At 36.4% G+C, this 16404-nt stretch overlaps 1 protein-coding gene across 2 annotated transcripts in view; it reads left to right on the top strand.

Moving 5' to 3' along the window:
• Positions 1-16111, top strand: part of LOC121861529 (type-1 angiotensin II receptor-associated protein-like) — a 32777-nt gene extending 16666 nt beyond the window's left edge. The window contains exons 3-7 of one of the 2 annotated variants that reach the window (XR_006088040.1): positions 5274-5385; positions 6931-7003; positions 11370-11516; positions 13943-14458; positions 15686-16111. Coding sequence is in view for 1 of the 2 variants with exons in the window: in XM_042359363.1 (XP_042215297.1) it covers positions 5274-5385; positions 6931-7003; positions 11370-11516; positions 13943-14064 (454 nt within the window). In the remaining variant the exon portion in view is untranslated. Of the gene's footprint in view, positions 1-5273; positions 5386-6930; positions 7004-11369; positions 11517-13942; positions 14510-15685 lie in introns of those variants that run through there. The other variant, XM_042359363.1, reaches the window with a different exon arrangement.
• The last annotated feature ends 293 nt before the right edge of the window (positions 16112-16404 follow it).

Genomic DNA, 16404 nt, shown 5'->3' on the forward strand with positions numbered 1-16404 from the left:
ACTCACAGAAAAAGTACATACAAAGTAAAGCCAAAAAATGCATAAAGTCAGAAACCCTCCTAAAAATCCCCAAAATTGGCCTTAAATCAATATATATACAGTATAGTCTCGGTTTACGCGATTTTATACGCCAAGTTGGTCATTTACGCTGCACCTGTCCAGACGCCGCAAAATTATTAGTTATGTGGTACATTCCTGAATTTACGCGGGAAGCGGTGCGGACAAGCTGCGTATTAGGTCGCTCATACGTCACCGCTGATGTCAGATGACGTTTGTTTCAATGTGATTGGGCCACGTATCCTTACCACCCACGCATCCCCCCCTGCCGTGAGCTGTGATTGGTCTATTTAACTTTGCTTGCCCTGCCACCAGGGGCGATGAGTCGATGACCTTGACTGCGTCAGTCCCATTGTCTCCCGTGTCCATGTATACTCTCTCGTGCCCAGGAACCTGTTTTGTTTTTTGTGATAGTGATAGTGAGGATATGGACTTTGAGGGTTTTGACAAGGAGGCCCTGCTAGCCTCTGTGGTGGATAGTGATACAGGTGATACAAGTAATACAGGTGAGGGCCAATAATCTGCCCTCTGCCTCGCAACGGTTATCCCCGTGTGCCCCGCCATCTCTTTTACTAACGTAAGTGTTAAAAAAACAAATATTATTGATATTTCTCTTATATATTAATTGTGTGTGCATACCATCATAAAATTAAGATGTTATTTTTACTACAACATACGACAGTCGGAAAAAGGTAGTCTGGGGGTCGGCCAGTCTCTATTTCAATTAATCCCATATGTTCTGTTATTTTAGCTACGCTTTTAGTATATCGCCGACCTCCATGGTTTAATTGATCGGTGAAAAACGAGACTAGTGTGTGTGTTTGCGCTGTAATTATTATTTTTTTATTATTAATATTATTATTATTATTATTATTTTTTTTTTGTGATCAAACCTTGAGTAAACGAAGGATGGGGCCAGCTCTGTGGTATGGTGGTTACTGGTTAGCCAGACACTGGTTCAAAGCAGACTTCCAACCTTTACCCCAACTCTTTCCCAGTGGAGGAGGGCAACATCAGCATATTTGAGGTGTGCTGTGCAGAGTTTGAAGACAGGGTTAGATAAGAATTGACAGATCACCCCTGGTAGACCTTAAGGTCTGAATTCAGAACTCTAGTTTGAAACCACATGAAGGTCTAAGCAAAGGATCACACAAAGACTAAAGATTTTCGGTATTCAGAATGCTGGCTTGAGCCAACAAAGATTCAAACCGGGTTTGAGATCGGATTTGTCGATCCTCGCATTAATCCAGTCATTCGAGATAGCAAGTCGGTATGAATTTTGACAGCACGCGCTTTTTGGCGATATCATCAGATTGGAAATTTTTGTAAGAGAAGACTGATAAAGATAGGCAAAATCCTATAAGTTTTTATGATGACACAATTCAGACAACCATATAGGTTCAGCAAGGGAGATTTCCTTAATATTTTCCATGATATGGAGCATCTACTTGACAGACCTGTTGCTGGTTCACCTCAACCTCCCATTCATCAGCTGATGATTGCTTTGAGATTCTTCGCAATGAAGAGTTTCCAGGTAAGAAAGATGCTGGTTACTGAATGAGTTATGGTAATGTGTTACAACACTTTGCTTTAGGGTCCATGAGGATCAAGCGGGTAAATGTAAAGAACGCTGATGCTTCTTTATGTTGAGTGTTTTCAGGAAAATATTTTGATGTATTTTCAATATAATTGAATCAATGCTGCGTGCGTTTTGATTTTAATGTGTTAATAAAGGAAAGTGGGGTTAATAGAACAGAAAGAAATCTAACCGAACCTTGCCAGGTTACTACACCCTTCATTGATTCATCCTGCTTTGGTTTTGATTATTGACACCTGTCCTGGATTATGCAGAACTATATCTCCAATATGTATGTAATTGTTTTGAATTTCTTTACCATATAACAACACAGCCAGGTTGTAACACGGTACCTGTACCATAAATCATTATAATGTGATCATAATTTGATTGTAATTATAGTGACAAAAGCAACTAATGATGTGCAAGGAGAGATTTCTCCTCCTCCATAAAAACTTGTTGATGGTGATTGGCTGTTGTAATGGTGCAACTGAAACGTGATTGGCTGGAATTTCAGTGTTCGAATCCTTGCTTGGAATTGAAGAAAATGCAACAGATTACCCCGTCCTGGGTTCAAGCCGGTGTTCTGAGTATGGGTAATGCACTGCAGAAAACCTCGGATCGAGGAACTCGATTTGCACGCCTGAGCCAAGCTCAGATTCCAGGGTCAAACTACCATTCTGAATTTGGGCCTAAGGGCTCAGCCAAAGAGCTCAAGGGAGCCCTAGTAAATTTCTCCCTATTAAAGTAGGCTGTTGAATATGGACTAGGCAAGCAAAAAAGATCTGAGGATTAAACCTCCATTTCTTAAGGATGTGGGAAAAATTAGCTTCTACAGCATTCGAAATAAATAATGAATGTTTTGAGTTGCATGTTCTTAGTAGTTGTGTGTTTCACTGTTTCCCACCACATGGCTCAGGTAGCACATACAGCACAGCATGCATGTAGCAGTCATTGTGACATAATTTCTTCCTTTTTTCCTCTGTTTTTCTGTGAATTATACATTATTTTATACTGTTAGTCATCATGGTCTCACCATATGGATTATTACCATCATCAAAAGGAAATATTTTTTGCTATTTGTTTACAGTAAAGCATATAATAATTTTGACAAAGGTGAGTCTATCAGTAAACTGACTCACTCCTCTGCCAACGTTTCTCTTGTATGCTGCTGCTCTTGTATTTTTATATTTATTCATAATCCAATTCTTTCTTGATTCTTATTTTTCATGAATGTGAAAAGTTCACCTTGATGAGTCTGTGGGCCAATATTTATTGAAAATACTTCCTAAGGCTGCTCTGTATTACACTGGTCATGAATATTTCTTGGTACTGTAATATATGGAGTTTACTGATGTGCAATAATTATTACAGTAGATCTTCACTTATGCTAAATTGTAATAAAGAAAACCATATATTAGGAAAACTACCCTTCATCTACCATCTGGTTATTTGTCCAACATCTGAAAACACCATTGTACTTTTGCAAGCAGCCACCACCTAATAAATTGCTGAATATTACACCGCAGTGGCTGATCCTCAGGGTTTTTCTTCATTTATTATGGCGCTGGTGATAGTACAATACGTACAGTAGTTAAGATATAAGCAGCAAACAAAGTGGTAAATAACCACTATAAAGTACAGGTTGTACCTCTCTAGTCCGGCAACCTCGGGACCTGACCGGTGCCGGACCATGGAAATTCACCCTTTTCCTGGATAGATAGTGACTTGTGCTTATGCTTGGAAGCACTAGCACCACTTTCTCTGCATCATGGTTTCTTTGAAGACATATTGAAGGGTTAAATGTCGTATAGTAGCTTGTCAAATTTCGCGAGTTTTTAATATACTAACGATTTTATTGGAACACACAAAAAATAAATAAATACAAATTTTGTCGCAGAAACTTGAATTTCGACGGGTTTGAATGGCCGCCAACGGCAGACGACGTGCATAATAGTGTAAACAGCGCCTTTCTTATGTACAAAAGATTCATTATTGTTTTTACTGAATGTCTTTTTTATTGAATTAATGTTTATGTGTGCAAAATGAGCAATACAATTCATTAATAATATGTAGAATATTAAAACACACGAGGAAATGACACAGCATTGTTTTTCAAGTGATTACAAAACCAGTGACTGACTGATTCTACATATAAAACTGAAGAAAATAAGACCCTGATTTTAGCTGTAGTAAAATTAATGTAAGCAAATTAATATGGTTGTTTGAAGTACCTGTAATGTTATTTAATGTTAATAAATGGAACAATATAAGTAGCTAACCATTAATGGTAAAAAAGAGTGCGAGCATGTAAGTGTGCACATGTGAAAACATATCATTACTCTACATAAGAATATGAAAGCAACACTTATTTACTGCTCATATATATTGAAGGGTTAAATGTTGTACTCTGTATAGACAAGCAGAGAGAGAGAGAAAGAGCAGCCGAACTGCGGACATAAACAAACCTTAATTTCCAAGTTTTTTTTTTTTTACGGGATTAGCCCACCGGGCATAGGTCACTGACCCACATTGGGGCCTGAGGGGCAAAATTTAATACTCTGTAATAATAATAATAATTCAGATAAAAAAAAAAAACCTGCCTATCTACCTATTGGACAAACTAAAATCGTTCCGGACCACTGGAGTTTCCGGACCACAGAATGCCGGGCTAGAGAGGTACAACCTGTATATCCAATTTTTTGTATCTAAGTTTAGCACTCACTAAAATCATTACTGGTACAATCTGACCCGCAGTTTGCCCCTGGGTAAGTGTTAGTTTGGGTTACCAAATTATTAGATTTTTCTTGAAACAATGTACAGTAATCTTATTTATTCTTGACAATATTATTTTCATTATCCTGAAGTGATGTCCCTATACAAAGATGCCTTAGTTGATGCGGAGACAATAAATGTGCAATGATCATTTTGTTTTCTCATCAAAAGTCAACTAACTATTTCCTTCTTCATTTTTATCATCTGACTGATGTGGTCTTATTTCTGGTGTTGCTCTCCCCTCTCATACCTTTGCATCAAAATTTCCCGTATGATTAAATATTCATATATACAGTATATATATATATATATATAATATATAATTATTATATATAAAAATATAATATAATATAATATATATATATATATATATATATATATATATATATATATATATATATATATATATATATATATATATATATATATATATATATATATATATATATATATATATATATATATATATATATATATATATATATATATATATATATATATATATATATATATATATATATATATATATATATATATATATAAGGTGTCCCATAAATTTCCACACATAGGAAAAATAAATTTTATATGAAAATCCATTTTTATTTATATAATATGCTCTACATGACTACCATTCTGTTGAAAACATTCTTCAATGCGTGTCCTCCACTGCTGAAGAACACGTTCAAGCACAGCTGGAGTTATGCTTGTAATGGCGTTGGTGATACGTTGTATGGAAACTTATGGGACACCCGTATATATATATACAGTATATATATATTCTGTCACTTATCATTTACTTCATGCAATTTTATTAAAGACCATAAGACATTGTATGAGTGTTGGTAAAAGTGACTTAATTTTTCAGGAGCAACTTTTGTGGGAGCCTCCCTGAGAGTTTTGTTTTTTACAACACCATCTTTCTACTAACAATCATCTGGAGTCTGCACCAGCGGGAATCTGAGGAACCTCCATTTATGGTGAGTCTCTTCCCCCCTATTAGTTTAATTTTATCCCTGCCAGCAGATGTTAGCAACATTCCCCCATCCCCAGAAGGTTTTTCTTCAAATGTTCCCAAAGTGTTCCTCATAAAGATGTGTTTTTACTGTTGTTTCTTCTTACTTGTGTTTTTATACAACAAATGAGGTTGTAAACTTTATTGCAGGGTACACAATCTGTTAAGGTGATTTATGTTCTTTAGTCTATAATTTGTGTAATCAAACGTATTTTTTCTGATAATTTTTTTGAGCCTTCTTATAGTTGTTTATTATAGACTGAAGCATTGCTGGATGTCTTACCTTGAACACATGGTAGAGGTACAGGAATTTGTATACAAAATATGAGGTACAAAAATAAACTTCTCATAGTGAGGGCCTTAATGGTTTAACATATCACTTGGGCATTTAGCATATACAGTACAGTATAACAGTTTAGTCTATAGGTTAAGAACCCAGATTCACCATTGAAGTTAGTGGTTAGAACTAATTCATTGGTCATTGGTCATTAAGTGAGCTTGAAGGCAATGAGTCTAACCTTTGCTTTAGCCAACATGCACTAAAGTATGTCCCTCACTTGGCTGGGCCATACCCTGTAGTTTTCAGGTCAAGTTATCAATTCCAGCTTCTGTTCCAAGTCAAGTGGATGCGCCCTTGTCTCTTGTCAGGAGCTAAATGATCTTTTCCTCACGTCCTTAATACTTTGAATTATTTTTGTTTTTGGCATCCAGTCCTAAGTGTAGAAAACACCATTTATGCCTATTCTGTTGTTTGTTGTAAGAGTATTTACATTTGCTTAATGACCCAGTTTGATGTTATCCTGTACTGTACAGGGTGAGCATAAAGTCTTTCCCTGATTATGAAAAATCATATCTCGAAGACCATTCTAGATAGAAACATTAATGTTGTAGCATTGTGTAGACGAATTCATATTTTTTTCATGCATATTTTAAGCTGCAAAAAACTGTATGTTTGTACCTAGCATATGTTTTGTGTAATAAATGTTTGTAATTAGGGAAAGACTTTATGCTCATCCTGTATATTGGACAAATGCAACCCAACACTGTCAAGGGTCATTCCTGAAATCACTTAACTTAGCTAAACCTGTCATTAGGTAGCCATTCATTTCAGCTGCAGGTATCTGGCATAAGATAAAGAAATAATCTGGTGTGATACAAAAAGATATTACAGGTTTTATTTTGGATGATGATCAGGGGGGGGGGGCACTCTGGGTACTTACCATGGGAGCAGATAGTCCTACATTCCCTTGTTGGAGATTAAAATGAACTTTTTTGTATTGAGACATACAGGAACTCCTCAGAGGGTTTGTCAGTTAGTTCACAAAACTTGAATATAATGACAAGAAAGTATTGTTCTTCCCACCTAGCCAACTAATGCACAACCAATGATAAATATTGGCTACTTCATGGTCAGGTAAGATTGATATGCAGTCATGGAAAGGCCTTGTTTAAACTACTGTAATTATTCAATAATGACTGTAAGTTGATTAATATTTATCTTTCTTTTCAGGCTTTGTGCACAAACCTGTTGTCCATAATGTTTGACATAGTGAATCTTGCATATTACTGGCCTTACACAATGAGTAAGTACCTTACTGTTTGTTAGGATATAGATATGTAAGACAGTGTAAATAAGTAGGTAATTGTATTCAGAATGAGTCCCTAGAGAAGCAAACTGTGCAATAATTTCTGCTTTGACACATGGTAGAGAAGGATGGATTTGGCATAAAAAAAAAGCTTAAAATTTCAATCTACAGAAATGTATTACACCATATTATAGGGCTGAATCTGGGGCTAAAACTATGAAAAAAATAAAGAATTGCAAAGTGTATGGGATGTTTGGAATGGCAGTAAGGGGTAAAAGTGTAAATTGTGGTGTGATGGAAGAGGTAAAGGAAGATGCCTTGAGATGGTGTGAATATGTGAGGAGGTTGAAATAGGATAGGATGGTAAAGTGGGTCTCCTGAGGGATTGTAGCAGATCCTCTGTGAAAGACAAAGATGAAACCAAATGTTCAGAGAATTGGGAAAGGGAAATCATCATCATCATCATCACTACCACAGTTTTTAGCCTTTTTCATTCTTTTATGGATCAGCTCTGATTACCTGATAGTAGGTCTCAAGGCTGCACAGTCTCTTACTGCATCTTTTTTCAGGTTATTTTCTCTGATGACATTTCTCACAACCTCTCCCCATATCCCACCAAGTGGAAGCTGCCATGTAGTGGTGAAAAGAGGGGGTAGGGGGGTTGAGATCCTGTTGATCTGATGAGCCACACAAGGACACAAGGGGAGGGGGGTCTGGTCCCTCCCCCTTCCTCCTCAAGGAGGAAAGGGCTTCCCTTACTGGGAGAGTCATCAGGGAGGGATATGACTAAATGGTTCTCTTGAGCTGTGAAAGCTGGCTAGTGGCACCTTTCCTCTGGCCCAATTTTGTTCTAGGTTATTTGTGAGGGAAATGTCGTAGAAGAAAAGTGTAAGCTGTTGTTTCCAAAGATAAAATTCCTGAGATTTGGTTGGTGGCAACAAATGCAATAATACCTTATCTAGTAGTTTTCTGATTTTCAACTTATGGCCATGGCTACCAAGATTATCTTTTTTTCTTCCATATTATTTTGGGTTAGAAATTATAAATGTTTCAGACATGGTGTTGATGTATATATGGAATGAGTTTTGTAATACAAATTCATAAATTAAAAAAAATGTATAGTCTTCTCTTCATATAATTCAAGTGTGAGTGTGTAAATAAACATGCAACTTATATCACTCAGGATATTATAGTCTGCCCTACTAAAACTGTTTTCTCTAATACAGAGTACATTAGACTCATAACTTACGAGGGGGTTACGTTCCTGGGACCCAGCATAAAACCAAAAAAACGCGTGAAGTCAGAAACACTCGTAAAAATACCCTAAATCACCCTTAAATCACTTTTAGGTAGTAGGCAGCTACCGAACAGGGAGGTACTACCGCCTGGGAAGATATTGGCAGCATAATGTGTTGTCTAATGGTAGACCCTGCTGCCATATGGCATCACGAAAATTGTGACCAAGCCCCAGGTTGCTGATCTGACTTTCTGCCTCATTTACACACAACTGTAGGGTCTCGATTGTTTCTATTACATGACAAAACAACATACAGTCAACCCTCACTTTATGCGGTTAATATAACCCACAGGGTACCGCGGAAAGTGAGAAACGCGTAAAGTGAACAACATAACTTATGGGATTAATTGAAATAGAGACCTGGCCGACCCCCAAACTCCACTTTTTGACGACACACAACTATGTTGTAGTAAAAATATTATCTTAACTTTATGATGGTATACACACACAATTAATAATTAAGAGAAATATCAATAATATTAGGTTTTTTAACACTTACATTAGTAGAAAAGATGGCTGGGCACACGGGGATGGGCGGTTGGTTCCGAGGCAGAGGGTAGATTATTGTCCCTCACCTGTATCACTTGTATCAATTGTATCACTATCCACCACAGAGGCTTGCAGGGCCTCTTTGTCAAACCCCTCAAAGTCCATATAAGTCCATATCCTCACTATAATTATCACTATCACTGACTTGGGCCGGCTGTGGTGGGTGGCGGGTGAAGAACTCGGTAATGTTTTGATGACTGGGCGACCTTGTGCGCGCCATGCTCGCTCCGCTTACACAACATGGCGGATGGCGGGAGAGGGCGGGAGGTTTGGATCCAAAAATGGCGCGGCTCGCCAGCCGCTCTCCGCGTAAAGGGGTACACGCACCGCGGAATGTGAGCATCCTGGGTTCCGGCAGGGCACTGCGTAAACGTGGAAACGCGGAATGTGGGACCGCGTAAAGTGAGGGTTGACTGTACACATATAGCGTTTCTCACTGTTGATTTTTTTTCATTCTTGCATTTCTTTATATTTATTATTATCAGTGTTGTTATTATTATTATTATCATTAATATTTTATTTTACTTTTTATTATAAATTTTATTTACTATGAATTATTATTATTATTAAATTTTCGCCCCCGGGCCCTGATGTAGGTCAGTGACCTGTGCCCGGGTGGGCTAATCCCCGTAAAAAAAAAAAAATATATATATATATATATACGTACATGTACACTAGAACGCATAAATCACTACTGTAATGTAATATCAACATCTGTAACAAGTGCATAGCAGCATTAATAGAACACAGACATGTGTTGTTTTTAGATTATTCATCCACTTCCCACGTCACCGTGGGGGGATCATCAAGGTCAGATAACGATGCAGGGGAGGATGTGGGCAGCCCAAGGTCACTGCCAGAAGTGGAGGGTGTATGTTGATGCTGAGGTTTTCTTAAAGAACATGGTGATGGGAAGCTGTCGTTGTCTAACCTGGTGGAACATATTCTTACACTGAGCCATAAGGCTTGTAAGACCTCTTGAGAAGTTGATGCTGCGCTCCATAGAGGGGCCATACTCAGACATTAAGTTTTTCAAGTGCTCGGCCACCTGAAACACTTCACTAAACTTGTGTATGTCCCAACATGCTGGCTCTTCTTGTTCTTCATCATTGTCGCCGTCTTCTTCGTCCGCTCTCACTATTTCCTCCAACTCACCATCAGTCAGAGTTTCCCTGTGCCCTTCAATTAACTCCTCAATTTCCTGCTCGACCATGTCTTCAAACCCATCCCCGCCTACAGCCCTGGCCACCGTCATGATGTGCTTAACTTCAGAGTCGATCGTAGGGAATCCTTTGAAGTCACGTACACAGTCACTCCACAGTGTTCACCAACACGAATTAACCGTCTCTGGTTTCAGTGCATCCATGGCCTCCTTCACAAAACTGATGCATTTGGCAATGTTGAAATCCTTCCAGCCAACATTCTTATGCAAAATTTTGCGTTTTACGAACAGCGTTCCCCTATTCATCAATCGCGTTGCAACCAATTCACTTTGACAAAACACGCGTTGTAGCAGAAATGATTGTAACTGGTATGAGGGCTGTGACGTCATTCAAGACGGTGGCCAGCATTCAGGTTGCTGGATCTCGCGAAAGTCACGATATTTTACACAAAATATAAGACTTGGTTACATTAGGTAGTGCTCGCGAAATTAAAAAATGCAAACTGAAATCGCGCAAAATATGAGATCTTACTGTACAGTCACCGTAGGCTGAAGTAGGTTTTACTATGTCATGTGTCTGAGGTGTCTCCGTAGGTGTGAGCAAATTTAAAGGAATTAATCTCGATTTAGCAAACTAGGTCAGTAAATCGAGTGAAAAATAACGAAAAATGCTTTTCTCTAAATAGAGAGTTCATTATATCGGATTCCGTAAAATTGAAAGAAGGTGTACTGTATTTTGTTGTGGCTGCGCCTTAAGGGGAGTTCCCTGGGGTAATGAGGCATTACATGTAAATATCATGTATGAGTTAAATGGACCACAGTTGTGGCATCACATTTGAGTTAAATAATTTTTAGAGAGAGAGGGGCAGAATATTTTTCAAAATTAGAGTTTTCATAAACTAGTCTACAATTTTTCTGCAACTCAAGGATGAAGGTCATTACTGTATTACCATGAGCACATTTTTAGAATATATTGATAAGTCATTCTATTTTAAGTAGACTGACTTAAAACATGTTTCACCAGTTTGTGCTTAACGGGCATTTGCTAATAGGATTAATTTATGAAGGCGGAACTATTTAATAAGATTTATTTAGAATTTTTGGTTTGTTAGTGGTTTTCTAGTTTGCTACTTCATGAATAATTCTAGTTTAGATAAAATGCATTTCATAGTGGCCCTGGACAGGGTGCATACAGGAACTAAGTAGTAATTTGATAATTAAAATTTTAGGTTAGTAATCCTTCATATAGAAAAAATAGTTTTCAAATTTTTATTTTCTTGAGTATATTGATAGTGAAACTATAATTTGTCCAGAAAAGAAAAAAGATTTTTACAGAAATTTTGTATTTATTTCAGGTGGAATGAAGCGCTTTGGAGCAGCCATGGCCATCCTGAACTTGTTGCTGCGACCATTGACGAGCTTCTTACTCTACAGAATTGTTCAGGATCGAGCTGGATCCTATGGGAGCTTCGGTTTACCCTCAGGTTTTGAGGGTATATTTGGTTGGTTTTACACATATATATATATATATATATATATATATATATATATATATATATATATATATATATATATATATATATATATATATATATATATATATATATATATATATATACATATACATATATATACATACATATATATATATATATATATATATATATATATATATATATATATATATATATATATATATATATATATATATATATATATATATATATATATATATATATATATATATATATATATATATATATATATATATATACATATATACATACATACATACATATACATATACATACATACATACATATACATACATACATATACATATACATACATACATACAGTAGTACCCCGATTTACGCGGTCAATTGAACCCACGGGGTACCGCGGAAAGTGAAAACCACGTAAAGTGAACAACAGAACATATGGGATTAATTCCACTAGAGACTGGCCCGACCCCCAAACTCCACTTTTTCCGACACAATACCTATGTTGTAAAAATAACATCTTAATTTTATGATGGTATGCACACAATTAATATTTAAGAGAAATACAGTTGCCAGGTTAATGTCCATTCAAATAATGGACTCAACTCCCACCCCCTCTTCCCAGCTCAATGGCTCCTACCTCTCTGAGAAATGTTTGGGTGAAAACACTAGATTTTAACGTTTAGTAATAAATAATACCTCAGACTAAAGTTAGGATAATATAATTGACATTTATGGATTCCTTGCAGGTCAGGGAATATTTTGAATGTAAACTTCATATATTTTGCACAAAAGATAAAATACTTGCTGTGTGTAAACCAAATTATTACATTAGATTTAAAATTTGTATGTTTAATGCAAAATCCTTGATGTTTATATTCAAAATGATCATCATATTGTAAGAATTCCAGTAATGTAAATTATATTCTGGCCGGGTAATTTGTATGAATTTTATGAGCTGAAACATATATCTTCATTAAATAAACAAAGAAATATTCTTCAAGGACACTCTATGTCAATCAAAATACTGGCCCTAGCTGGGTCGGTCCCTCCCTCCCTCCCCCCCCACCCCCCACCTTCCCTCCCTACCAGAGAAGCTTTGGGAGAAAATAGTAATTTACATTTTTAGTAATAAATAATAACTCAGACTAAAGTTAGGATAATATAATTGACATTTCTGGATTCCTTGCAGGTCAGGGAATATTTTGAATGTAAACTTCATATATTTTGCACAAAAGATAAAATACTTGCTTTGTGTAAACCAAATTATTACATTAGATCTAAAATTTTTATGTCTAATGCAAAACCCATGATGTTTATATTCAAAATGATCATCATACTGTAAGAATTCCAGCAATGAAAATTATATTCTGGCCGGGTAATTTGTATGAAATTTATGAGCTAAATAAAAAAAAAAAATTATACTTCATGCGTATGTGAGTAGATGCACCGTGGAAAGTGAAAGCCCGGTTCTGGTGAGGTACCGCGTAAATGAGAAATCGCGGAAAGTGAAACCGTGCAAAGCGGGGTAATACTGTACCTTAAGAGGTCTCTTTACTACCAAAATATCATTTGTCGTAGTGTCCAGTAATTGTGGCCAGTTGGCTGGATCACATAGATCTTTATCAGCATGCCTGTTAGCATAGGTAGAACTGTCCATTTTAAAAGCCTTAGTATGTTTTTTCAGTACTCTCCTCTTCCTCAGCTTGAATATGACCCACACTATCACCACCACAGTCGCTCAGGTCCTTTTCTGCTGTTTTTGAAGACACATATTTTTCTAGTGAACCTTTCATTGACATTTCAACTTCTTCTCTCTTCCTTTTTTTCATCCTTTTCTCTGCTCCCGAGATGTTTTTTCTGTGTCTGTCTCTCTCCCTGCTGGCCATGGTATAATAAAAAACGAGGGCTGTGTACGATAGTAAAATAATGTATATCAACGATTTCACAAAACACAAATCACGGACAACTGGAGGTTCAGAGTTTCGACAACACTGACAGGTGACCTCTGTCATCGTCCTCACTCCTCTTCGACAGAGAGCACAGTAAAGAATGACATTGTTCTCAGTCTGGGTGGTGAGATTGGGTGGCTTAATCTTACCTTTGACCTTATGTCAGTAGATGCATTGCCTAACTGTGCTGGTCACTAATCCTTCAGGTGGTTTCCTGAATCTGGGTAATAAGGTGAGATCAGCTTAACGCGGTCACTAATTCTGGTGTTGGGTGAGGTAAGGGCCGCGGGGCCTGGGGCGGTCACACCGGTTGCCATACCCTAAGGACGGCTCTGACTACAGTATATGGCATATTAGATAGGGTTAGATTGAAATTCATTACTTAAATATTATGTGTTACTGTATTTAATTTCAGTGAATACCCATACAGTATTTTGCATTCCACTGTTAATTTCCATTCTTCTGTGATTTCAGGTGGTCCCCGACGGAGCCCATATGAAGATATTGACCAAGCTCCCCAGACTAATCCCTCAGCGGGAGTGGATCCAGAAAACATCCCAACCTCATCACCCAATGAAAATCTTTTCACCACTTAAGTAAAAAAAAAAAAAAATCCCAGAGTTTTGAGAAAAAAGACTATCAGTAATTGTTAATCAAAGGTATTAAATAAAGGAAACCTCATGTTTGTTTCTAAAGTTTGACTGCCTGACAAACTGATAGAAGGTAAAGTAAATTATTATTTTTTTTAGCTCTTGATATGACTAAATTACGGACTGATAAAATTTATTTATTTTTCATAAGTACTGTACCCTAAAATACATGCAGGCTAAATGATAAAAATATCTCAAGTGCATGAACTAAGTGATGGTGAAGGGATGATAGGACCAACACAGGATGATACTGTACTGACAAAGGAAATGGTGATGGTGATCCTTATGAAAATAAATTTGATCCAGACATTCAAGCAATGTTACCCAACCCCAGTTTATTGTAAGTACTGTACTGTATGGTTTAATACATTTTTAATTATTATGAAATAATCTTCTTTACTGTAATTCACTTTCATTATAGTAATTATCATTTGCTTGAAATTATTTTTTCTCACAATGTAATTTAAAACATGACCAGTGTCATTTTATTATTATTTTTCTACTCTACTGTATATAACAGGAGTCTGTAGGATACGCATAATTTTTTAATGGATTCTAAATATATAATCCATTTGTATATTAGGGGTTATCAATACTGTACAGTCTCGGATGAAAGTTCTTGATACAGTCAAGGTGGATGGTGCAAAGTCAACCCCACCCTTACTGGACGGCGGCGTGTTGTCAGTGCTGCCACTCGTGAAAAAAAAAAATGCTTACCAGATTCATGTCTGAATCTTTCCAGATCGCAATTTTTTTTTGAGGTATGACAAAATTATATCCAATTACAAGTGTTTTAATTTTAATCACTACAATTATACAAAATGTACAAATACTTGTACAGTATATAAAATATTCACAAAAATAATGGATAATCAAATGAAAATAATCACTTGGTGTCTGCATTATAAAAGAAAATGAAGTTTATTCAATAGATGGTTTGAGACGAGACTAAACTAAAGTTCTATCTGAATACGTATATCAAAACAGAGCTTTTGCTTAACAGTATCTAGACAAGTAGACCTGTTGTGCTGTAGTAATAATTTTGTGGAGCTTACTAAGTACACTGCAGCACCTAAAAAACTATATTTAGTATTCCTTTCAAAATAAGAGAAAAGTTTCATGCTGCTTAGAGGTGCGAAATTGGCGAATCATGGGCCCGGGGGTGCCAAATTTATTTCCAAACTAAGTGCTGAAAGAACATTGTCATATCTAAGTTAACTATGGTTCTTAATTATAAAAACAGAAAATTTATAAAAAAAAATTTGAACAAATGTATAGATTTTTTCGATGTATGGGAGGTTTTTAAAAATTTCTTTAACGCTTTCACGGTTGGGGTAAAATTTTCAAAATCTAGCAACAAATTTCAAGCAGTTGCCTCACTGGTCGCTGTCCGGTCAACGTCTTCAACACACAAACAAGTAGCCCAAGCAGTTAAAAAATCAAGCTCTGATACTTCCATTTCTCTATAAGGACTGGGAAAGGAAATCATTGTTTTGTTAAATAAATTCACGAAACAATTTATCCAGTCAAGTTTTACATTGTTTGACATCATGGTACACATCAACAGACAGTGGGAATACTGCAGGGGTAGACTGGAGCTGGCATCCATACCGGACAGGCTACAGGCCGTCACTGAAAACCAGGGCGGCTGCACTTGCTACTGAATGGATATTTCTCGTGACAACATATATTATGCATAGTTATTATAATCTAAAGACTAGAGTGTTTGAATCATTGTTTTACCTTTTTGAACTAAATATATACGTACTGAGATACTGAGTGTATATAACATTAACTAGGCAATATTTATGGTTAACTATACGAGTGCAGTATGCCCAGATAATTTGCGGATTTTTATTTCGAGATCCTTTATTATTCGCTGATGCTACCCTGAATGTACCCAAGAATGTCTGTGGGTAGTTTAAAGTTGCCAGCATTTTTGCGCCTGGGAGAGGGAGCCATTCATTCTAGAGACAGTAATTTACTTTACCTGTATTGTATATATATATGTGTGTGTGTGTGTACACACACACGCACACAAATAAATAATAATGGGAAAATACTCTCACAAATAATCAGAAACAAATTTATTAAAAATGCGACAGTCTACCCTCAAGTCTACTCCGTGCTTTGTTATTAATAAAGCACGGAGTAGACTCACATTTTTAATAAATTTGTTTCTGATTATTTGTGAGAGTATTTTCCCATTATTATTTATTTGTGTGTGTGTGTGTGTGTGTGTGTGCACACACACACACACACACACTAAGAGGGCCTGAACTGCCA

Source organism: Homarus americanus, unplaced genomic scaffold (assembly GCF_018991925.1).
Source record: "Homarus americanus isolate GMGI-L3 unplaced genomic scaffold, GMGI_Hamer_2.0 scaffold24260, whole genome shotgun sequence".
Taxonomy (NCBI): Eukaryota; Metazoa; Arthropoda; class Malacostraca; order Decapoda; family Nephropidae; genus Homarus; species Homarus americanus.